The sequence below is a fragment of the Typopeltis vanoorti genome, chromosome 8 (assembly GCF_054136105.1).
Source record: "Typopeltis vanoorti isolate ZY-2024b chromosome 8, IOZ_Tvanoo_1.0, whole genome shotgun sequence".
In the NCBI taxonomy this organism is placed as follows: Eukaryota; Metazoa; Arthropoda; class Arachnida; order Uropygi; family Thelyphonidae; genus Typopeltis; species Typopeltis vanoorti.
Window position 1 is genome coordinate 9,439,710 of NC_143556.1, and position 25,346 is coordinate 9,465,055.

At 35.1% G+C, this 25,346-nt stretch overlaps 1 protein-coding gene across 3 annotated transcripts in view; it reads left to right on the top strand.

Moving 5' to 3' along the window:
• The first annotated feature begins 64 nt into the window (after nucleotides 1–64).
• Nucleotides 65–25,346, top strand: part of LOC150103721 (glycerophosphocholine phosphodiesterase GPCPD1-like) — a 284,138-nt gene continuing 258,856 nt past the window's right edge. Inside the window, exons 1-2 of one of the 3 annotated variants that reach the window (XM_090397127.1) lie at nucleotides 66–298; nucleotides 19,957–20,032. Coding sequence is in view for 2 of the 3 variants with exons in the window: in XM_090397125.1 (XP_090253251.1) it covers nucleotides 252–298 (47 nt within the window). In the remaining variant the exon portion in view is untranslated. Of the gene's footprint in view, nucleotides 299–19,956; nucleotides 20,033–25,346 lie in introns of all 3 variants that reach the window. The other 2 variants (XM_090397125.1, XM_090397126.1) reach the window with 2 other exon arrangements.

A 25,346-nucleotide genomic window follows, 5' to 3' on the forward strand; every position in this document is an offset into this window, starting at 1 on the left:
TGTCTAGATTGCAATAAATGAACAGAAAAAAAAAAAAAGAAGTTTATTTAGCACTTCCTGTGGCATTCAAGTGACGTCGGGTAGCAGACGCCGTTCAGCCAGTTGCATAATACCAATTGCACCCAGTAACAACGCCAGCAGCTTGGAGGTGTGTGAGTCTACGTGTACTATTTGGAAATTGGCTGGAATAATATCATTTCGGTCGCGTTCTTCAACTTATCAGTCGCACAAGTGAGTACACGTCAGCCATCATGTTCAACTTCGGTAATACGTTAATATTTCTCGCCGATTCCCAAAGGTAAGGATATTTTTTTCGTATCTGAGTATTTGAATTTAACTTGTTATTCGTTGTTAGACCTAACTCATATACTTATTAGTAGACACGTTGTATTTATTCAAGAACAGTTGTAAGTAGCTTTAATCTCCCATTATTATCATATTATTATTATTATTATTATTATTATTTATAGCGAAGTCCATTTTAAGGCGTTATATGCATATTATATTATATCGTACTGTATTTTTTTAAAAGTTTATTAAAATAACGCTTTTTTCAAAAGCGAAACAGACATTAATATTATCAACGATTAAATCGTAACGGTTCGCACACATCAAAGGTTATACCATAGTGATAATAAAACCTGAATTCCGCAAAACAGAAAATTATTTTTTTTAAAAAAAAGGATAAAACGTAAAATTACGTACTGTACCTGTTCTCTGGGAGGATCGGACTAATTGTATTTTTAACATAAGTTAACTAATTTATTTTCTAATTCGAAAAATGCTATATTTAACATAATTGCATAGTAGTGGCATGCGCATCAAAAAGTTATTTATGATTTAATAACTTAAGCATAAGCAAGCACATTATTATTATTATTATTATTATTATTATTATTATTATTATTATTATTATTATTATTATTATTATTATTACAAAAACCTCCATGGAGTCAAAGACTCATCGTGGGAGGTCCACTGTTATACACACAGTTTATCATACTGTGCCTTAAATATATTCACTGTCTCTGCACACACCACACTCTCGGGCAAAGCATTCCAATCACTCACCACTCTGCATGCAAAAAACCTGCTCCTCACTCCCTTGCTCACACCCTCCTCATACAGCTTCCAGGAATGACCTCTTGTTCTCCTGCTGTCCTCACCCATTCTGTGCAAAACCTCCCCGACGTTAATCTGGTAATAACCACTCAACAGCTTATATGTCTCAATCATATCCCCCCTCCTCCTTCTATCCACCAATTTCTGCAAATTGCATTTTGTCAATCTGTCTTCATACTCAGAGACCAGAAACCACCTTAGTCAATCGCCTCTGAACTTTTTCCAACGCAATTTCATCTTTTTGAAAACCAGGTGACCAGATCTGTGCACAGTAATCCATATGTGGCCTGATCAAAGCCTTATACAAAGGAACCATAACATCCTTACTTCTACAAGTCAATGTCCTCCGCATCATTCCCATTATCCGCTGTGTTGTCTTCACTATTTTAGCAACATGTCCCCGAAATTTTAGGTCCTTGTCTACTATCACTCCCAGATCTCTCATTTCCTCTACCTCTTCCAAGATATTCGCACCGATTGTGTACTTTACATCCCATCTCTGCTTCCCAAATTTCAAAACCTTACACTTTGAGACATTGAATTGATATCCCCACTTATTTACCCATTCAGACAGTGTATTCAAGTCCTCTTGCAAAGCTACAGCATCCACACTACTCCTGATAGCTCTGCCCAACTTTGCATCATCTGAAAACAACTGCACATCACCATTCAGACCTCTCCAGATATCATTTACATACAAATTAAACAGCAATGGACCCAAAACAGACCCTTGAGGTACACCACTAGTAACTTTCCTCTTCTGCGATATCGCTCCTCCATAGACAACTCGCTGATACCTATCAGACAACCAATCTCCAATCCAGTGAGCCAATCTACTGTTCAGCCCCATCCGTTCCAATTTAATTACCAGCTTGTCATGTGGCAATTTATCAAACGCCTTTGCAAAATCTAAATATACCACTGTATATGCAATACCCTTATCCAACGCATTTGTCACTTTATTATAAAAAGTGAGCAGGTTGCTAAAGCATGATTTTCCTTTAGTAAATCCATGCTGGCCACCAAAGAGTATTTTTCTGTTGTCAACCCAATTCTGAACTTTATTCCTAACTAACTTCTCTAATACCTTGACCACAACTCCAGACACACAGACTGGTCTATAATTCAAAGCCTTACTCTTATCACCTCCCTTATGAATTGGAACAATTTTACCTTCTTTCCACTCTTTTGGAACTTGACCCAGTGAGAGACTCATGTTGAAAAGATATACAAAAGCGGTTGTTAACTCTCTGGCACATTCCCTCAAGACACGTGGTGAAATTGCATCAAGTCCCACAGCCTTATTTACATCAAGTCTATTCAATTCCTCATATACCTCCTGTTCACTTACTAACAGTTCCTCCTCCTCCTCTTCTCCCACAACTTCAAGTTCTGCATGATGTCACATTCGCAAGAGTGAAATACCTTTAGAAATTGCTCATTAAATATCTCAACTATATCCTCCGCAGCGGTTATCATTCCTCCGTTTTCACCAATCAATCCCATTCTACCATAATCATTCTTTCTTCTACTGGCGACATATCGAAAAAACTCCTTAGGATTTTTTTTGGCCGCTTTAGCTAACTGCTGCTCATACTGCATTTTTGCTACCCTTATCAAGCTAGTCACCTTCCTCGCCTGCTCTTTGTACTTCTCATGCAACTGGTTGTTATATATACTCATTTTGTGTTTCTTCCATAATACCTCACAGCGGATTTCTAAAGATTAAAAAAAAGTGTTATTTGCTAAAAATCATGAATATGATAACTGATCGTTTTGAATTTCTGAAACGCATGTAGAAATAGTTCATATTCATTATATAAAATATTCTTGAAATATTTTCGTATTCGTGATCAATGATTTACAAAATTAAAAATTATTGCAATAAAATAATGTTTATAAAAATAATAATTATATTTTTATAAATAATAATTATTATTTTTATAAACTGTTTTTATTTTTATAAAATGTTATGAAAATAATACTTTATAACATTTATAAAAATATTTTTTAAATATTATTTTTATAAAAGCAGAGAACATAGAGTTAATTGGAGAGTATGTGGCGTAGTGTGGATGACAATTTTTTTTCAGTGTAAATGAAGTGTAAAAACAAATAATAAAATATATTTATTCATGTAACGCTACAAAATTTGCATACTTTACACCGCCACAACGAGCCACTTAGCATAGGATATTGTTTTATAATTTCAAGATATAACTTATTATTAAGTTATGGAATTCAAGGATTCGTGAAGGTACTCACACCACAAACCCACTGTCTGCACTAAAAAAAATTGCCATCCACACTACGCCATCTACTGTCCACTTAATTGCATATGTTCTCTGGTCGATATGCCTGTATCAGATCAGTTAACTTACATTCAATTGAAAGGTTTATGTAAATATTCCCCTCGTCATGATAAGAATAAAACTCGGGTCTTCTCTAATCGAAGGAGGAGATGAGGCGCCGTTTCTTCCATTTCTGCTAAGGTTTTGTATTATTTTTAGTGGTATTATTTCTATGCATTCGCGCGCACGCGTGTGTTCTATAGTTTGCAAATTAACGGCATTCTGTAGATGAGCTGCGGACTTAAAAACCAGATTGTCTGCAAAAGAGAGAGGGAATCGAGATTTCAAAAAAAAAAAAAAACTGCTTGTCCATGCTAAAAGTTGCCAAACTCGGATATTATTTTTTAACATTTTATTGTCTCAGATAAATTACATACATAGATACAACAATAGTTTTATATACACGTATATACTGTATATATATATACATAGTATTTATAGTACATTACAATTGTGAATAACAAATACTGGCGAGTTATTAATATTTTTAAATTATAATAATTTTTTTAAAATAAATAATATTTTTGTTCACTGCTAAAATATTTACACATACATATATACAATAGTTATCTTGAGTATAATAATAATAATTTTTTTTATTATTTAAAAAAAACAATTTATTATGTCTCAGTATAAGTTACATACAATAATATTATTTACAGTACTTACTATAAGGATTATACAGAATTTTTGATTTTAGAATATACATAATAATAATAATAATAATAATAATAATAATTTATTTGTTTTATTCATTTATTTATTATTATCATTATTTTTTTTTATGTCTCAGATGAATTGCATACATAGTTGCTGTAGTAATTATATATATATAATATTTATAACGCATTACAAGTGTGTATAACAGATTCTTGCAAGTTAGTAATTTTCTTCCTCGAAGCTTAGCAGAGCTTATCTGAGGAAGATAATAGATGACAGAGGGTGGTGGTTTCATGGTTGTGTTCCTATACTGGTCACAAGCCAGGTGTTGATTTTACTGTTTGTTGGTACGTGCTTGAAAGACTTCGACTGCTGTTACAGTTTAACTTTTTTATTTATTTATTTTTTTTTTTATTTTTGTGCAAATAGGGTTGGATTTAGACGTGGTCTGTTTGTTTCTTTGTGTTCTTGTAGTGATAGTTTTTGAGAGGGGGGGGGTTGTCATAGATTTTTGTGTGTGTGTGTGTGCATGTGTGGTGGGGGAGAGAGAGACAGAAATTGCTCTAATTTTCATTCTCGCTATAATATTTATATAGTGCCTGTTTCAGCTCTCTGTATGTTCCTAGGTTTCTGTTGTCGAACGGCAGTTTGTTTATCATGTCAGGTACGTAGAAGTTTCGGGTGGCTTTGCCGTGGTGATTGTTGTACTTATATGTTATGTAGTTTGTTGACTGTGGTCTTGTTATTTGATATGTTGTTCTGGTTACTCTATATGTCGGGCTGTAGTAGTGTTTTAACATGACTTTGTAGTGGCGTAAGTGTTTCACCTTAAATATTTTGTGTTTTGTCCGTGCTTCCTTATGCTGCATAAGAGTGGGTTGTTCCCAGATATCAGTTTTATCATTTTATCTTGCAACCATATATAACCAATCATCTTGCATTCCTATATATGCCGTTTTCGTTAACCATTTAGTGATTTGATTGATGTCGTGTTGCATATTTTTGTAAGCGATATTTGCATTGTTGTGAATGGATACTATGGCCGTGTCGTCTGCATACTGGAAGGTTTTACTTTTTAGGGGGAGTTGGCTTATGTCGTGTGTGTATGTGTTAAATAGAATGGGAGATAGGACAGCTCCTTGCGGTACTCCACAGGTTACATGTACCTCTTTACTGTATGCTGATCCTATACGTGTGATGTGCTTTCTGTTTTTCGTGTATGCTTTAAACCACTGGAGTAGACGACCTCCAATTCCGATATGGGTAAGTTTCGTTAACAAGGTTTTATGTGTTAGTGTGTCAAATGCTTTGGTTAGGTCAACGAAGACCACTAATGTTATTCTGTTTTTATCCAATGCAGCGTTTATTAGATCTGTGAAATCTTCCAGGAGTGTTGCTGTTCCTTTATTTTTTTGAAAGCCATATTGTGTTTTGGGTATGATTTGAAATTTTTCAACGTATGTGGAGAGTTTCTGGTGTACAATGCGCTCCATGATTTGGTTGATTACAGGCAGCGTGGCGATAGGTCTGTAATTACTTATTATGTTTCTTTTTCCCTGTTTGTGTATGGGTGTGATTAATGCAGTCTTCAGTGTTTCAGGTATGTGTCCCGTTTCGAAGATTTTATTTAACAGTTTTTGTATAACTGGAAGTAGGTCGGTTGAGTGTTTCTTGATGTCTTTTGGTCTGATTCCGTCTATCCCCGGTCCTTTGTTAGGATTAATTTGTTGAATTGCCAGTGATAGTTCTTTTGTTACTGTGGGGAACCACATCGACTGGGTTGCTCGTGGACCTAGTGGAGAATGTTCGTTTGTGTGAGGAAAGGTTGTTTCTTGTAGCTTTTGGACAGAGTTCACGAAGTGCTGATTAAAGTTGTTTGCCAACTGTTTGAGGGATTTGGGGTCGCAGGCAAAGCTGTGTTTTATTGTTTCTGAGGCAGTGGTTCTGTGTATATTGTCCAGCATTTCATTAATCAGGTGCCAGGTTTCCTTTATGTCATTCTGCGCTGTTGTTAATTTGTTGCTGTAATAGTTTCTTTTTGCCGTTCTAATCTGGGTTGTTAGGAGATTCGGTTTTCTTTTGTATTCAGCTTTTAAAGCGATATTGTTTGACGACTTCTTAAGTTGTTTCCATAGGGCATCTTTTCTTTGTATGTCTGTTAGTATGTTGTCTGTTATCCATGGATTTTGTTTCGTTTGGGGGCGTATTTTTATTTTTGTTAATGCTTTGCTATATATTTTGTTAAATGCAAGTTTAAGATTATTATATACAGCTTTAGCAGAGTCTAGAGATGCTATAGTTCGCTCACCGATTTGAGGTCCCTCGAAACTACTGCGCATGTCAGAAAAAGGAGAATCCATTCCGATAATAGGGTAATCAGTCTGTCTTCTGGGATGTAATAATAAACAAACTGAGTTTGTTTATTATTACAGGTCGGAAAATTTAGCTTTTCTTTTACGAACATTGTTGTTTTTAAAGTGTAACTATTTTGCTTGTATAACAGTTGGAAAAATGTACGTAGAGTGTTAATACGTGCAAATACTGCGTTCTACATAAAACAATGTCACTTCGCTCCATGATAAGTTTCCTTTTATTCTGGGACTTTTTAAAACAAAATCCGATTTCATGAAGTATTTTCCTTAAAGTTTCTCTTTTCCAAGGAAAATTAATTTTTTCTTTAAGCACAGGAATCAGTTTCGGAACAGTTGGCACTCTTTTCTCGACCACGTAAAATTCGTGAATAGCTCTTCTTATAACGTCTACATCAAAATCATTCAAAGCTAAGGTTTCGATGGTTTTACTCTGGCGCTTTTTTTTTTATTTTTTTAGGAGATTTAAATTTTGGCTTACCTTCACCTTTGGATTCCCTACGAATTCTTTTAACAGTCGACCCCGATACGCCCGCAATTGCACTTGCACGTTTTATGACTTGAGAAAGGGGAACAAGAAGACGGCCTTCTGACGATTCTTTTTCGCAGAATGTCAGCACATTATTCAATATTCTTTTGCAAGAGCTACTGAAACGTGTAACAATAGAACTTGTTGACTGTACTGGATCCATCATACAAATTAATAATAAAAAAATAATGCAAAAAGAGAACAACAAAAATCAAGCTAGTACTAGTACAGCGACAGACAAGAAAGCACGTGATTTCGCATGTTGGCGACCAATTCGTACATCCTTCATTTCTTTCTCCCCTTCAGCATTAATCGACTATTCTTGGCACAAATCCAACAAGGGATCTAGAAATGGTGGGCGAACTATATCTGCATCCAGTCTGTTTTTCTGATTTCATCGTTCACTATTGCTTCGTTTACAATGCTATGATACTGTTTTGTAGTCTCAGTGATTTTTATGGGTTCTGGTTCAATGTGTAACTGCAATGCTGTGAAATAATGGTCTGCTAGTTTGCATGTTATGACAGCTGCTGTGTGGCTGTTTGGAGGGGCCCTTATATTTATATGATCAATGCAGGTTGAGGTTGTTGTGTTTCCGACTATCTCTTCTCGTGTATACGACTGTATGGATGGGGTTATGTTATATGCCGATAACAGGTCTAGGTATTGTTCTGTGTTGTTATTTATGTTCCTGATGTTTATATTAATGTCTCCTATTATTATCAAGTATTTTGAGGTGCCTACTTTCGTGGCTGAAAGCCATCTGTTTAGTTCGTCTAGGAATTTTATGGTGCTTAAGTTGGGTGGTCTGTATATTGCGTTTAATATCAGGGAGTTTTCTTGTTTGATGTTTTTAATTTCGATGCATATGTTTTCTGCGTATTCTAATTTATAGTTTATTTCTGTTACTTCTAGTTTATGTTTGGTAAATATTATTATATCACCGCCTCGTTTTGTTTGTCTGCAGTGTTTGTGTTGTTGGAAGTGTGGCATTTGGTAGGAGGATACCTCTTCGTTTGTCGTAGATACTTCAGTCAGAATTAAAATGTCTATTTCGTCTATATCTTCCTTCAGATAAGCTTGCAGGGTCAGCCAGTATTTTTGAATGCTTCTGATGTTGATGTGGAGAATAGATAGTCCTTTTTTGGGGATTGTCAGTTGTTTCCATTCTGATATTGATTTCAGAATGTGGCAGGTATCATGTTCCGAGGTGATTACGTCTGCTTGATGGTGTGCATTCATGTTGGTTGGTGTGCTGTTCCTTCTTTACGAGTTGTCAATATTCCTTTCAATGTGACAGCCTGTTGAGGTCATCTACGGATTTTATTTCGATTGGTTTTGCGTCTTGTGTCTTTCTAAGGAATATTTTGCTGTCTCTTATCCATATAAACTGGTAATTGTTTTCTGTTTTTACTTTCCTTGCTTGGTAGAATATTTTCTGATAGTGTGGAGTAATGTATTCAGACAAGTATATTGGGGTGTTGTCGTGGTCTCCTTTCAGATCCTCTACTACTGGATTTTTAATCCTGCTAACTTTTATAAGTGTAGTTTTTGTTAGGCTGTTGGTGAGTCGCACTACGACGGGAGAAGGATGGGTATTATTTCCTCTTTTCCTTTTTTGTGGTAACCGATGCACTGATTGGATGTCTCTTGATTCAATGGGAGAGCCGATTTTTTGGCTTAGTTGTATTACAGTGTCTCTTAGATATTCCGTAGCTATTTCTGGGAGACCATTTATGAGGAGGTCATTTTTGTGCTGCTGTTGCTTTAGAGAGTTTAGTTCTTGCCGTATGTCCGTTGTCTCTTTAATTAAATTATGCTGTCTTTCAGTTAGCTCTTTGACGCAGCTTTTAATTTCTCTAACGGTCTGTAACATACTTCTACCAAATTATTATTAAATTTAATAAATTCCTCATATTGGTTGAATTTTTCTGTAATTTGTGCGGTATGTTTTTTAAATAGTTCTCCAACAAAATCGATTAAACAGTCTTTTAGGTTTTGTAATCTATTTTCAAGTAATGCATTTAAAGATTGCTCACCTGGGTTTCCGTTGTTGTTTTCTTTGTTTTTAATTCCCTCTGTTGTTGATAGCTGTTTACTGCCTGCGGTTGTTTTCTGCATTGGCTGTTTTCCGCCTGCGGTGGAAGGCGACGTTCCTTTGTTGTCTCTGCAATGGGGACACTTCCACTCGTCACGATTCTTGTTTGATTTTCGCTGCCAAGTAGTCTCGGACAATCCTGAATATAAAAAATGCATGTTTCTTTGGCAGTTTCTACATGTTACGTGGTTTTCTTCCCCCGTTAGGTCTTCTTGGCATTTGTAGCACTTCATATTTCTTGTTTGACGATCTTGCTGTAATTTCTAATATGGCGTCTTCCTTTGTTCTCTTCCCGCGTAGTTGAGCAACGTATACTTCCAACTTTGAATACTTATACAGGGTGTTCGGGATAAATTTGACATATTTATAATTAATTATATTTTTCCGTAAGTTACATGTATTAACACACACTTCTCTTCATTTAAAAGTTTGGACCCTTCTTCATTCATATACAAGATGTCAGAAAGGATGGATAGCTGGAACCTACCTGAATCATGGAAGAGAATAACTTGTATCATGATGATTCGTGCCCGCCATCAAAATAAGGATATTACGACTGCTGCCCAATGCTCCCTGAATACAGTAAAAACAATCAGGCATGAACTAGAGACTTGCAATGGTGACTACGAGGATGTAGCAAGAAGAAAGATCCCTAGCAGACGATCTGATTGCGTTCGTACAGCAGAATTCCTCGCAAATCTGCAGGAACAGGTGTTGAAGAACCCTGGCATTGGAATTCGGGCTTTGTTCGTGGAGTTGCTAACTGTAGTCAAGCCCTGGATAACAAGGGTAGCCAATGGTAGGCCGTATGTATGGCAGCAGGATTCGTCCCCTTGCCACACCTCTGGGAAAAGTCAAAAATGGTTGTCTGAAAATTTCTACGACTTCACCAGTCCAAATGTTTGGCCTCCAAACTCCCCAGACCTTAACCCCATGGATTATTTTGTATGGGGCGCAGTTGAAAAAGACACCAATCGCACTTCCAGTAATACAAAAGCCCAGTTAATGGATAAAATTAAAACAGTTTTTGCGGCCCTTCCCAGGGAGACTGTAGCATCAGCTTGTTCGAGGTTCCGAAGCAGAATTGAAGCTGTGATCGATGCTAATGGTGGTTATTTTGAGTAAATCTTGTTGATAGTATTGTAATTAACTCTGCCTGTAATGTTTTTTTGTCAATTCATTAAATTTAATAGATACAAAGAAGATTTTCTTTTTCCTTACGAAACTGTCAAATTTATCCCGAACACTCTGTATTTTACTTATTACTTAACAGATACTTACAGTTTTTACATCTATATGTTCGTCTTGAAGAACGGAGTTCACTGATGTACATTAAATTTTAATTCACAAGAAAAGATCTACTTTGCAACTTAAAATATGGGAGCATCGAAATCTAGATTAAATAATAATAATAATTGTCTTTCTAGTTGGAGTCTGGAATATAGTTTTTTTTCTGCCGGGATCAACATCACGGCAGTTACAATAAGGCTAAGTAAGCCTCCTCATTCCTATTTATAATTTTGAAAAGTGTATATGTTTTCTTCTCTTTTTCTACATTTTATAAGAACTGTTAAACGTCATTTTAATTTCTCCGTGTAAAAAGGAATACTTTTGCACTGACCCATGCATTTTAATATTTCAGTGGTTTCTCCTATTTAGTTCATAACAACTTTTAACTTTTATTCTCTCTCTCTCTCTCTCTCTCTCTCTCTCTCTCTCTCTCTCTCTGGCATGTATCAAATAATACTGTTTCACGATTCAATCAGTGTTAGTCCTTGTCGGAAGGTAATGTCCATATTTTTAAAACATGACAACTTAAATTTATTATGGTATAATTATATTATGGGTGCCTGCGGAGCCGTAATAAGTTCCATGACGCTAGGTCTACGAAAGATCGTACAGGTTGGATTCTAGTCACCATCTGGAGCAGGCATGATAATAATAACTGTTATTATCATTACGTGCACCTCCATGGAGTCCAAAGATTCATCGCAGGAGGACACTCTACCCAACCACCGTCAACACTTCAGAATGATAGATATCGATATGTCTGTACTGTGTAAAAAATTCTTTTGAATAAACTTTTTATATATTTTATGTAAAATGTGCTTGAGATAAAGAAATTATTCTCTACGCAACTCCAGTATCCTTTCTCCTGCTTCTTTCAATCCTTAATCAGAATTTTCAGTTGCGCCTCTTTCTTCTTCCAATATCAACAGAAATCATCATTATCAGTACTACACACTGCATGTTGCAAATTAGCATAAAATTCTTCTACCTTCTCTTCATTTGCATCTGATATGCGTTTATTCCGATTTGGATTATTCTGTCGGACACCGGATTATATCCCAAAATGCATTTTCCTACTGTTTTCTAACTATGAATTACATCCAATTTGTTCTAAAATGTTCAAGTCCACAGTAATAAATCCTGGCCCATTCCTGTCATCTAACTTCACTACTTCCTGAAATCTTTACTTCAGTTCTTATTTCTTTCTTTACCATTTCCAGTTTTCCTTGATACAACTTCTTGTGTTGCTGTTTCATCCGTAAAACGAAGACATCTTCTGAAATTAAAACTATCAGAAGAAGTTCACCAAGACTTTAATCCAGTTTCATCATCCTTATTAATTGCATCAGAAGATCACCTCTGCTCTTTCTCAGTAACCATCTTGAAGCATTCCGAGATCTCCCACCCCACTACATGGAGTGTGCATCCCCTCCATGTAGCGAGGAAATGAAGACTGGCTACGCTGTTTGAGAACAAGTTTCTCCTGGTAGGGCCTTCCACAACAGACAGGCAGTGATCCCTATGGCTATCATGCACCGCTAACACAGAGGAAGGCAATAACAGACCACTTCTATAGATATTTTGCCAAAAAAAATTTATGAACACATCTATAGTGCCAGAAAATGGGACATCTCGGAATGCTTCACGATGGTTACTGAGAAAGAGCAGAGGTGATCTTCTGATGCAATTAATAAGGATGATGAAACTGGATTAAAGTCTTGGTGAACTTCTTCTGATAGTTTTAATTTCAGAAGATGTCTTCGTTTTACGGATGAAACAGCAACACAAGAAGTTGTATCAAGGAAAACTGGAAATGGTAAAGAAAGAAATAAGAACTGAAGTAAAGATTTTAGGAAGTAGTGAAGATAGATGACAGGAATGGGCCAGGATTTATTACTGTGGACTTGAACATTTTAGAACAAATTGGATGTAATTCATAGTTAGAAAACAGTAGGAAAATGCATTTTGGGATATAATCCGGTGTCCGACAGAATAATCCAAATCGGAATAAACGCATATCAGATGCAAATGAAGAGAAGGTAGAAGAATTTTATGCTAATTTGCCACATGTAGTGTGTAGTACTGATAATGATAATTTCTGTTGATATTGGAAGAATGGAACGCAAAAGTGGGAGTAAAAGAAGAAAGAGGCGCAACTGAAAATGAGGAGAATGTACACAGTAAGCACAAAACTTACTGTTGCGAAAAATATTATAACGACCTTTGCATTTATTGAGTTATGGTCAATTTTGTATGAGATTTTATTCCATTTTGACTCCACCTAAACATATACTGTACCTCGTTATTTTAATTTTTAAGTGTGTAAGAAGATTTATTTTCATTGATATAAATAACGGTGTATGGTCTACAAATAGCGCAAAACAGGATCGAGTAAACTCCGGTGACACAGCACTGAAAAATGCTTTTCCACAGTTACTCAAAATTTATGAAATGTTTGAGTAGCTCTGGAAAACATTCCGCATTTGGAGAACTGAAAAAAAAAAAAGTGCACTCATGATTTCTCTTAGAGATTTTATTTTATTTATAATAAATGGCTTCAGATTACAGAACTGCAAATAATTTTGCATCTTCAATATTTATTCTTTAAGTATCCAGGATATGGTAATAAATAATCTGATGTATGGTTTTCTTTTCCGAGTTATCAAATGGATTTCAAGTTAAATTTGCAGTGCAATTTGCTCATTTATATGAATGATGTCTGATTGTACGAATGCTACAGTATCTGCTTCTACACGTGATTTTGGATTATTATAATTATTTTCTAATATTAGCAAGAAATTTATGCTATCCTTACTGAGGAAGTTGTAATCCTCACTATATATTTTGTATTTTTTACTATTTAATGACTTTCTAAATCATTAGCACCAATGCACTTACGTAACTGTCACTAATAAAGCTTATCCTACCATTTCGCTCTTTCCTGACACGGAAATTTTGTTTTTATATTGTCGAAGAACTTTTATACTTCCTCTTATATGAACTCATTTCAGGATGAAGTATACACAGGATTTGTTTTTAAATAACACCGTATATCATACAAGCTCCAGGTTTTCGGCATACGAGCTCTGTGACAAATTTGTCAGCGAATTTATGAAAAGTAAATCAGAATGCGCAATATTTATTCCACGCAGATTAAAATTTGTTGTTTTAAGGATACTTGCGACATAAGACTGAATGATATAATCACGTAATCACAAGAAAGATATTTATTTAACCAAATATTTCGGTCTGGAAATAGCAGACCATCGTCGGTGGTCTGCTATTTCCAGACCACCGACGATGGTCTGGAAATAGCAGATTAATTTTTTAAGATTAATTTCTTAAAAAAGTGCCGCGACAACAAGATTATTCCCAATTTCGCTAAGATTAAAGAAACAATAAAATCTCCTGGAGCTCATAATATTTACCGGAACACAAGTTTATCTCTAATCCGTAATCAACTTAAAGCTGCTAAACGTGATCTTGCTATTCACAGTCATCAGACTTCTGATTTACGCACCTATATATCCACAAATTTGGATCCACATCTTTCTCACATAGTTCTAAATGTAGCTAAACGTTCTACTCAACGTGCTTATAATAAACTAAGTCAACATCTTAACCGTAAATATGAGGCTCTTTCGTCTAAACAATCCAAGCCATTCATAACTCCAGATAATTGGATTGTAAATATATCCGGACGTCCTTTGACTAAAAACGAAACCCTCATCCTTTCAAAAGGACATGATTTTTCTATTGTTCCAAATAAAATACCATATCTAGATTTCCTAGTTAACATTGAAAGGAATCTTAATCATCTAACCAGCGATAAAGCTAATGCTCTTCGCCTAGAAGTCGCTTCTTCTCTACTTAAGGCTAAACTTCCTCCTTCTAACATATCTCCTTCTGAAATGAAATCTTTACAGTCCTTGAGAAAAAATAATCACCTCATTATCACTAAAGCTGACAAGGGAAAAGCAACAGTAGTTATGGACTCAGTAAATTACAGAAAAAAACTGTCTCTTTTGCTTCGAGATCGCTCCACATATCAAGAAATTGATTATAATCCAACCAACAGACAACTAAAGAAATTAAATTCTCTCCTTGATGAAGTCATCAGTTTGGATAAAGACACAATTGAAAGACTTAAAACTCATTTTGCAAGACCTCCTAGATTTTATGGCCTTCCAAAAATCCATAAGATTGACTATCCTCTTCGTCCAATAGTAGATTGCATTGATTCTCCTACTTACCGTATAGCCAAATATCTAGCTAAATTACTGAAATCTTACATTGGCAACTCTAGTTCTTTTTTAAAAAACTCCTCAGATTTCTTAGAAAAATTAAAAGATGTCTCATTACAACCTACAGATCTTATGGTTAGTTTTGATATAGAATCTTTATACACCAATGTACCTCTTAAGGAAACTTTAAAACTACTTGCTGACATCTTTCCTCAAGATATTATAAAACTATTCGATTTCGTTATACATTCTGGTTATTTCATATGTCAAAACAAATTTTATAGCCAAGTAGAAGGAACAGCCATGGGAAGTCCTCTTTCTCCAGCTTTAGCCAACTTTTATTTAGAACATTTAGAAAACGTCCTCTTCACATCTAGTTTCCCTCTACCATCTTTTTGGGTAAGATATATAGATGACATATTTGCTATTTGGCCTCACAGTAAAAACACTTTATCTTCCTTTTTAAACAGTATTAATTCCTTACATCATCGCATAAAGTTTACTATGGAATTAGAAGAAAACAACCAGTTATCTTTTTTAGACGTTCTCCTCATCCGATCATCTTCAAATATTCTTACAACTACAGTATACAGGAAACCAACATTCACAGGTCGTTATATTCTGAAAGAATCAGCCCATCATCCATGTCATAAAACAGGAATTATAAAATGTCTCATCAAAAGAGCCAAAACTAATTGTTCTACTTTTGATTATCTACAGAAAGAACTTTCTACTATCCAGCAACACATGAAACTCAATGGCTTTTCTGAAAAAAGTATTCAACGTCTTCTTACATCTTATAATCCTACACAAAACAACAAAGATTCAATACGTCGAGTACCTATTCCTTATATCTCCGGTATTTCAGAACCTATCGCAAGAATTTTGAAGAAATATGATTTAACAGCTACGTATTCTCCTATTAACAAATTGTCTTCTCATTTTCCTTCTCCTAAAGACAAACGCTCAACTTTATCTCTTCCTGGAGTTTATCAAATTCCTTGCAACTGTGATCTCTCTTACTTTGGACAGACTGGACGTTCTCTTGAAAAAAGAATCCAAGAACATCAATCATCCATTCTTCACAATAAACCTGAAAAGTCTGGTTTGGCTCAACACGGGATTGAAACTGACCACAGCATCCTTTGGTCCAAGACGCGCCTCTTACATAGATCCCGTTACAGGTTCGAACGTTTGTTCAAGGAAAGCGTGGAGGCCTTGCTCCATCATCCCAACCTGAATCGTAATGACTGCATATCTATATCAAAAATCTGGGAAAGCCTAATCAAGATTACTCATTAATTTTTTTTTTTTTTTTTTTTTTTTTTTTTTTTTTTTTTAATAGCAAATTCAATCATGTTTCTACTTCAAAATATTTCGTTTCATACTTAGTGATATAACATCACGCGGCATGTTCTAATTTCAACGATCTATTGTTAGTATTCTAGCTTGTATATTTTTTAAACTGTTCTTGTAATACCACCGACGATGGTCTGCTATTTCCAGACCGAAATATTTGGTTAAATAAATATCTTTCTTGTGATTACGTGATTATATCACGCAGATTAAAAATTACATACATTTTAGTCTACATCATCATCACGAACTATGGGCTCACTGCCCTTGTTGTCTGATGCCTGTTTCGCTATCTTCTTCCACCTTTCTTTGTCCAGTGCACAGTGTCGCAGTTTTTGTACACCCATTCCACACCAGTCTTTTATATCATCTATCCATTTTCTGGTCTATCTCTTCTGTTTAAACCATCCAAAATACCAAACACAAATGTCTTTATCTTCCGGTCCTCACTCATTCTACAGATGTGTCCAAATAATTGCAGCTTCCGTTTTATAATCTTCTGCATTAGATTCTGTTTTGGTTGTATCTTCTGATAGAGCTCTTCACTGGTGATTTTCTATACCCATCTTATTCTTAGAATCTTCCTGTAAGAAGTTCTTTCAAACGCCAAAATTCTTTTTCTTGATTCCTTATTTATTACCCACGTTTCAGATCCACACAGTACACCACTAAAGATGCATGTTTCCAGCACTCTTAATTTTGTTTGCAGGCTGATCTTTACTTTTCCAGATGTTATCCATGGCCTTCAGATTTGTTCTTCCCTTTGCAATCCTGATCTTTATTTCTTTTTTACAGTCCAAGTCATATGTCAGTTTACTTCCCAAATATGTGAACTGTTCTACATTTTGTATATTAATTCCATTCACTTGTATCTTTTGTTTCATGTTCTTCTCACCAAATACCATTGTCTTTGTTTTTTCCAAGTTCATAACAAGTCCAAATCTTTTCCCTTCCTCATTTAACAGTTTCAGTGTTTTTTGTAGTTCTCTTTCGTCTTCTTCAATAATAACCATGTCATCTGCAAATCTCAGATTGTTTATTCTCATTCCGTGTACAGATATTCCTTTGGCATTTTATCCATTGCCCTTTCTAAATGTGCGATGAAAATGCTTCGTGATATTGGGTCTCCCTGTCTAGTACCTCTGCTTGTTTTAAACCATTTCCCAAATCATCACCTATTCTAACTGCTGCAACTGCATTCTGGTAAACATCTTTTAATATAGCTATTAGTTTTTTATCGATTCCATAGGATTCTAGAATTGCTAATGTCACTTTCTGGTCAATACTGTCAACATGGTCTGCTTTCATATTTATCCTAAAAAGAAGACATCGCCGTTTTTTTGCGAAATGCTGGGAAAACGTAAGTTTTTTTTTTTTTGTTAAAAAAAAAGGAGATCCTTCTCCTTTTATAGGAAGTTATAATAACCTTTTTTTTCGAGGAAGTCTTTTCTCAGCAGATTCTAAAGTTAGTCGGTCGTTGATTTAGCCAAACATATATATTTTTTCTCTCTTGAGAGAATTTTATATTTTTAAAAAGTCCTGGAATTCATTAGTCAACCCTTAGAATACTCGCAAACGTACCAAAAAAAAAAAAAAAACTGATAGGATTAGAAACTTTGTCTTTTACCTAGGACGTGGGAAGGTACTCAGTTTCTGCATTGTTGAGAAAGAAGGAGAAATGGCCTCCTGCCAATTAAAAGCAAGTTAAGTTTTTTTAGAAGATTTACCCTTCTAAAAATGAAGGGTAAATCCACGCATAGACATCAATCGCACAGTGAAGTTGCTTGGGTCAATGGTAGAGTTGTCGAGTCCGTTGAAGAGCTTCTAGATATGACCATGGATCTGTAGAACTGCTTTGGGAATCTATTGAACTTTGATGGAGTAGAGCTTTTCTCTAGGGTTATTGTCAATTTTCTATGGGCAGGTGTTAGTTCAATCCTGGAAGTTCTTTCATGTTTCATAGCGCCTAGTACTGTCTGGCTGTAAAGTGGTCCGTCCATGCCTGGTGATGATTGTGGTTATTTCTCTATTTTCATTAATTTCACTGATTTCGTTCTTTTTCTTCTTGATAGTCTGTTTTACAAATCTTATTTTAGCGACAGAGTTAGTATCAGTTAGTGATAGCGCGTGTAATTTTTGAGTTAAGTATCTTGCTTCTTTGGCTAGTCTGTCTGCTTTTTCATTGCCTTCAATATTTACATGGGCTGGTATCCATTACAGCGTAATGGATACCAGCCCATCAAGAAATTCAACTAACAACTTTAAATTTTTCAAATTTAAAGTTTTTAGTTGTTCATGAATTTCCTGTGTGTTTTGTTTTTCCATTTTTTTTTTTTAATGCTCGAGTGCAGATTCTGAGTCGCTGTAGATGGTTATTCCTTCTGTAATGTTTTTACTGGATTTGAGAGATAAACTTGAGAGCTGTTTTTATGGCTGTTAATTCACAAGTGAAGTTTGAAGCTATTTTGTCAGCTGTGGTTTTGATTTGTGTTTCCTCATCTCCAGGTTGAGTTAGAAAAACCTCTGTATTTTGGTGATTATGTAAATTATAATTATTATTATCTGAGTTTAATCATTTAAAGTACTGTACATTTTTCTTAGTGTGTTAAATATTAAGTTTAATCAAAATCTATTTTTGAGTTATTCCGTGTGGATGGACCTGAAGAAGCTGATAAGTGTTGTCCACTTGCAATGCACGTTAAAAAGGAGCAACATTTTAGCTCACGAATGGGCTATTTTCAAAGTCAATGAAAGGACAAATAATATTACTGATTATGCTTCTGTAACAACCTTGTTTATTGACTACGGTCACTTGTTCAAGGTTGTTTTGTTGTATTTGAGGTGCGTCTGCCTCTTTTCATTCTAGGAACATCAGAAATGAATTCAAGTAACTTATAATAAAGGTAACAAAGTGACCTTCTTCATACATGAATGAAGAAAGAGCTCTTTTCTTGGTTAGCATTTCTAAATGCGCATTAATTTTAAAGAAGAACGCTAGGGATATTTTATTGCGGCATATCAAATGAATGACTTGATGTGTGTGAGTAGGGAATATATATATATATATATATATATATATATATATATATATATATATATAATCCGTGAAAAGTTGGAATAAGTCCTCCAACTGTTCTGACATTGGCTTAGTATTGATAAACAGCGAGTATCTACACCACGTACGTGAAATATTTATTTAAGTAGGCACTAAAAACAAACTTCGAAAAAATATCAGAGTCATCCTTTCAGGAATGTTTTTCATAAGATGGTTCTAATCCAGGTGAGTAGCTGCAGTGTATTATGTGGGCGTGGAAAGCTTGCATGCGATGGATATCTTTAATTTAACTCCAGAACGCATCCTAGAAATTTCACGATGTCACCGACACACAACATATGCAAAGTGTGGAAGGAAAGTATCTAATCGGTTTGCTATACAAACCTTCGAAGTCAGGTACCTGTGTAGTCTTGTGGCAACGTTTTTAATTCCCTATAAAAACCGTAATAGAGTTGATTCTAGTCGTTGGCCAGAAGAAATTCTTTTCTAGGCGTCTTTTTTGTTTGTTTGTTTGTTGTTTTTGTTCCTGAATTAGCCAACTCTAATACAGGCCAACTGGGAGTTTTTTCTCCCCTAAGCTTTCTAAGATGCATTTTTAACTCGGTATCTCGAAAAATCTACCTTAAAACTCACACCATTTCACACAAGTTGTAGGGTGCAGGATCACAAGATGGCAACAGTTGTGTGCCGTACTCTCCTCCCAATACTTCTAAACTCATCGATAGTCATGGCTCAGCTTTTGGTGTAGACTGGTTGTCTCCGCGATTGGTAAGTTAGTTAAGGCGAAAAGAAGAGTTAGAGTGTTTATTTATAGCATCAATTATTACTATATTTGTAATCTATATTAAAATAATACATTAAAAGTGGTGCATATTTCGATAGAACTCACTCTATGTATTGATATCCATCACAATGAAGAAGAGAGGCTGAAAACCATTAACTTTGCAATGATTTAATTGTAAGTATTTACTAATTAAGAATCAATTGAAATTATATATATTATTTTAGATTATTAAACTAAAATATTAAAATAACACCTTTTTTATATATAAAATTGTATTTCATGGCAGCACCATTTTTTATGAATTAATCATGCACACAAGTGGTTGCACAACATATTGCACGCTAATCGTGGTGTAAGTAAGGTTCAAAAAGATGAGGAATTCATTGATATATTTTAGAGATATATTTTAAAGACTGAGTAACCAAAGAAACAAGCGCAATAAAATAAAACGCAAAGTAAAACCCCAAGATTCCCTTCAATATAAAAATGAACTAAAGCAATTAAACACAGAGGTATATGAAGCTCTCTCGAAAGATAAAGAAGCCTACATCCAGGACGTCTGTCAAGAGCTAGAAAACTGTCAAAAATTGCACAAAACAAGATAAAATTGCAAAATGGCGACGTCCCTGTGCACAGCAGAAAGAAAACCCAGAGTATTGAGAATCAAGAAAAAAGATGGGACCTCGTCTGAAAAACAAGACCGAAGAACTTGACGAATGGAAGACACACACTTCTAAACACGCCAACTCCAAACATTGATTTCATCTCGAAAACCATAGTGCCGGAAACTCTTAGCATCAACTGCGACGATTTCACCATGCAGGAGTTCACAATGGCCCTTCAACAACAAAAAGCAGGAAAATCACCAGGAGCAGATGGCATCACAGTTGAGCCTTTAAAGCACTGCTCTACAGAAATCAAAGAACAACTTCTACACATATATAACTTTGCACTTTCCTCTGGAAAAGTTACTGAACAGTGGAAAGAGGATCTAATAATACCAATTCCAAAAAAAGGATAATTGAACAAACCTGAAAACTACAGAGAAATCACACTCCTCTCTACTCCACTAAAAATGAATTGAATGAGCTGCTTTCATGGGGTTTGAAATTACACTGTGAATGGTTAATCAGCGCTTCTAGACTAAAAAAAAAGTGAAAGAATAACACAAGTTAGTTTAGCAGAACAGCCCCTAGAGGAACCTATAGAAAAGGCTGTGCGCAAAAACAGAACATCTTTAAGAAAGATAGTTGGAGTAAACCTGTGAAAAACGTGGCTATCAGTTAACCTTGATTGTCTACGTCTAAGGTAGCATGAAGAATTTTAGGTAGATTTTTGGTGCATCATCACAGATGTAACAATACGTATTAGGTTGGAAGCTTTGGGATTGTATATAATATTCTGTTGTATACAGGTTATACAGACTTGTTTTGCAAGCTGAAGAGGTATATTTGTGCTAGGAAAGGCCAAGATGAGAAATCTAATCTTGTTTGGTGATCAGGATATTAACAAAAGGAAGAAGAGGGGAAGAAAGTTCTCCACTACGAAAAGAAGACAGGACTGTGTTTTGATAGTAGACTTGAGTAGATTGCCCTCATTTCATCTTTGTTTTAGAAATTTTTATGGAATATGTTGAAACGTTCGAATCTTGAAGATTTGAATGTTTCAACACTGCAATAAACATGCTTTTATAAGCACTGCAAGGCTTATCAAAATAAAATGCAAATTAATAAAATGTAAGCGAGCAATGGAGTCTATGATGGATTGGATTTGATGTTAGTGAGAGAAGATAATTTAAGTATAGTAGTAAAACTGGTCACTAGTTACAAATGATGGAAAGTAAACTTTAACATAGCAATTGCTAAGTAGGTTTCTATGCCAGATCCAATTAAATGCCTTGGAAATATCAAGAGGAACGAAATACATTTCTCCGAACTTTCCGTAGCCTTTGTCGGGAGGAGGTTGGGTCAACTAGGAAATCCGCTATGTATTGACTGTAAAAGATTTCATACTAGTTAGTATGAAATCTTTCACAGGTTAGTATGAAAGAAGCTAACCATTATTGTTGAGAGAGCAAAGAAAAAGATGATTGGACGATAGTTTTATGGTAGATATTTATTCCATTTGTGAGAGTTGGAGTAGGCCAAATGTTCAGCTGGTGTTGAGGGAGAATTGCAGGATGTGTACGAATGAGTGTAGAGAATAAAGACGGGATAGTTCCGAAACGCAAATACGTTTGGAGCGTATCTTGGGATGTGAAAACACATCGGTACCATAAGCTCAAAAGTTAAGGAGTGCTGTGATAGCAAATGATTCCATGCGTCAGTTGTATAGAAGATCTCAGCTTTTGGATGTGTGCAGAAAAGACTTGTATAAGAGGAACTGCTTGAAAGTATTTGGCATCAGGAGCCTCGAGAAATTATTTATTCGGATGAGACCTAATGCGGAGATTTAAGGAAACTAGATCATCAGGAGAACAGCAAAAGAGTAAAGTATGTAAAAGATAATAGTATAAATTTTAATAATCATGGTTATGAATCTGGTGAAAGGGAGAATATACTGTAGACCTCTACTTGGTTTCAAACTTTTTGAGTATATTTGGGAAAAGTTTTTATTTCTCAGTTGAGAAAGAAAAACTTTCCCAACTGAGTCAAGCAGATGACTGCAGATATAAGTATACGAAAAAGCCAGGAGGTAGGAAGTAACCTGTTATGCATATACACAAATGTCACGAGCGGCATGAAAACAAGGAATTGAGTTTGTTGTCTTCGTAATTACGTTGTAGCCTAAGATTGTATTAGTAAAATTTGGCTCTCACAGTGAGATGTAGTACCTGGAATCGAGTTTAAAGGGTGTAGTATTTTTAGGAAGTACAAGAGATAACAGAGTGGGAGGAGGGTATACTACTAATAATATCAGATAACTTGAGTTCAATTAGGGCAGAACCTAATGAAAGCAATAATAGTGATAATGTCCCATGTAGCAGCGGGGTAGATTCTGGCTATGTAACGTGAAGTGGGAACTAACAGAATGAAATATATGGTGGGCATTGCTACAGACCTGGCGGCTCAGCTGCTGGTGACGATGAAATTATGGATTTCCAAATTACCTTAACGTGTACTAAATGAGTAATCATTATTTGATATTAGAGAAACCTCATTATGAAAATAAAGGAGACTTTATTGAGCTCTACTGAGATAACTTCTTCAAGCAGTATGTGAAAGAAGGTACTTGAGGAAAATATATTAGATTTGATCATGGGGTCAGAAGGGGGAGGGTTCAGTTTAGGGTGTGACCGTTTACCAATCATCCAGTGTGAAGTATATGGACGATCCAATTAGGAAAAGTTACAGGCTGAACTACAAAGCTGCAAATTATGAAAAACTCAAGAGAATACCATGACATCACTAATAGGAAGGAATATTAGCAGAGATCTGAATGCAACACATTTAGATATTGCGTTATTGGAATATATCGCTAGAGTTCGAAGAACAAATGGAATGGAATTAAAATAGACATGAAACCGTATTAAGCAAGATATCCATAAGAAGAAGATGATGTGTAACGAACTCGTAAGTTTTCTAGCCTCTGCTTTATGAAATACATAAAGTGCAGAAAAGTTGAGTATTGTATGTAAAACATAGTTGGAGTATGAAAAAAAAATCTATGTAACTAAAGACAACCAAAAATACTTTTTTTAATCGTTATTATGCCACAAGTAAAAAAAAGTATGAATGTGAAAGAATAACTTTAGTGGATTCAGATGATACCATTGTCAGGAACAAATGACATTGTTCAAATAATTCACTTTGCTAAGTTCTATCAACCTTGTGTATGCATTATGATGCATAGTGCTATCTCTACATTGGATGAAGAAAAAAAGATGCATGAGAAGGAGGTTCTGGAGTTATCGCATGACCTCGATTTCAGTTCAGCAATAGGGCCAGATAGGATATCAGCACGTATTGCAAATGGAATGTTTAGCTCAGCTGATTAGGCCCTTTATCTGAAAATTTGAATCTCAGCTCAGGAAACATCTCACAGGAATGTATGGTAGTTCCGTTGTTCAAGGATGGTGCAAAAACCGATGTGTTTAAGTACCGACCTATCAGTAATCTCTGGAGTGGTGGTGAAGATTTCAGAGAAGTTTGTAAGAACTCGTATACAGAACTGGATTGACAGACAAACTATATTTTGCAAGGAACAACATGAATTTGCCAAAGTTATAAAAGTCAAATACTGTATAAGATTACACCATGCAAAAATTACGAAACTAATTGAAAAATATATATTAAAATGGAGGATTTATTGATCTAGCCGTATTTTATGGTTGGATCCATAATATCCTTCATTTCAGTATTTGCGAAATTAATGCCATATTGAAGCGTTCGGTTCTATATTTCAGTAAGAAAAAAAAATATTTGAATTTTAAACAAATTGACATAAAGTAATTTATTTTTAGTGTGCCAAATCGGCTATTTTAAAGCCAGTTTCAGTTTTTGTGGAAAATATTATTAGTAGATTTTTATTAATAATAAAAATTAAGAAAAAAAATGTTTAGCTAAATTTTACTGTGTTTTCCAGACCTAATCACAAACATTAAGTAGTCACGACAGTCAGTTCTTCGAACCATTTTGTGAATTACAACCATCTTTGGTTGTAATTTCTTTTGAAATTATATTTTCAGAGCAGAAATTTAGAAGTAGGTATCAGGTGTCCCCTTTTTTTTTACTTAAAATGTTTATATACTTTTTTTCCTTATTATTTTCTGAAATTCTTTAAATCTTTAACGAAAACGAAAGGATATTTATTGGAAGGAGATGATTATCTGTGACATGTGATCTCGATGACGTGCAGATTGACAGTATTGGATCTTGTGATAACTTCAAAGGATGTGACCTCATTTATGATCACTTTGCGTCCCGTGGTGGAGATGGATCATTGTGACCTGACCCGATAAGCATGTGGATGTTTAGGTTGCAAAGTAACGTCATCTGAAGCTGGAGAGATTGAAATGATGACAAATTTAGAACTCAGTTTAAAGCATTGCCGTGTTATCGGAATCTACGGGGAAGGAAATTGATTACCTTTGGGAATCTGTGACGATATTGTTTATGATAGATGCATGTGTTAAATTTTATTCTTAGAGTGGATAAATGGAAATTCCCCCGAATCTACAGCCTGTTGAAAAGCAGGGAGAGCAAAGAACAAAGCACATTAATCATCCAGCCAACCGATTAGATGAGTGAATAAACACATTAAGAGAAAAACTGATTATAAATAATATTTCAGGAAAGAATTCTTCTTTTTATTTTTTTTTGTTGTTGTTGTTGTTGTTGTTGTTTCCTGGAAACTCGAAATTTTAACTGCGCAAATCACAAAAGTCTACTATATGCTTCGAAATTTCGCATCATAATGTAATAATCTGAATCCCCTAACTCCTCCTATACCCCCCCCCCCAAGTATTGGCGGAGCTCCTTTACCCCTA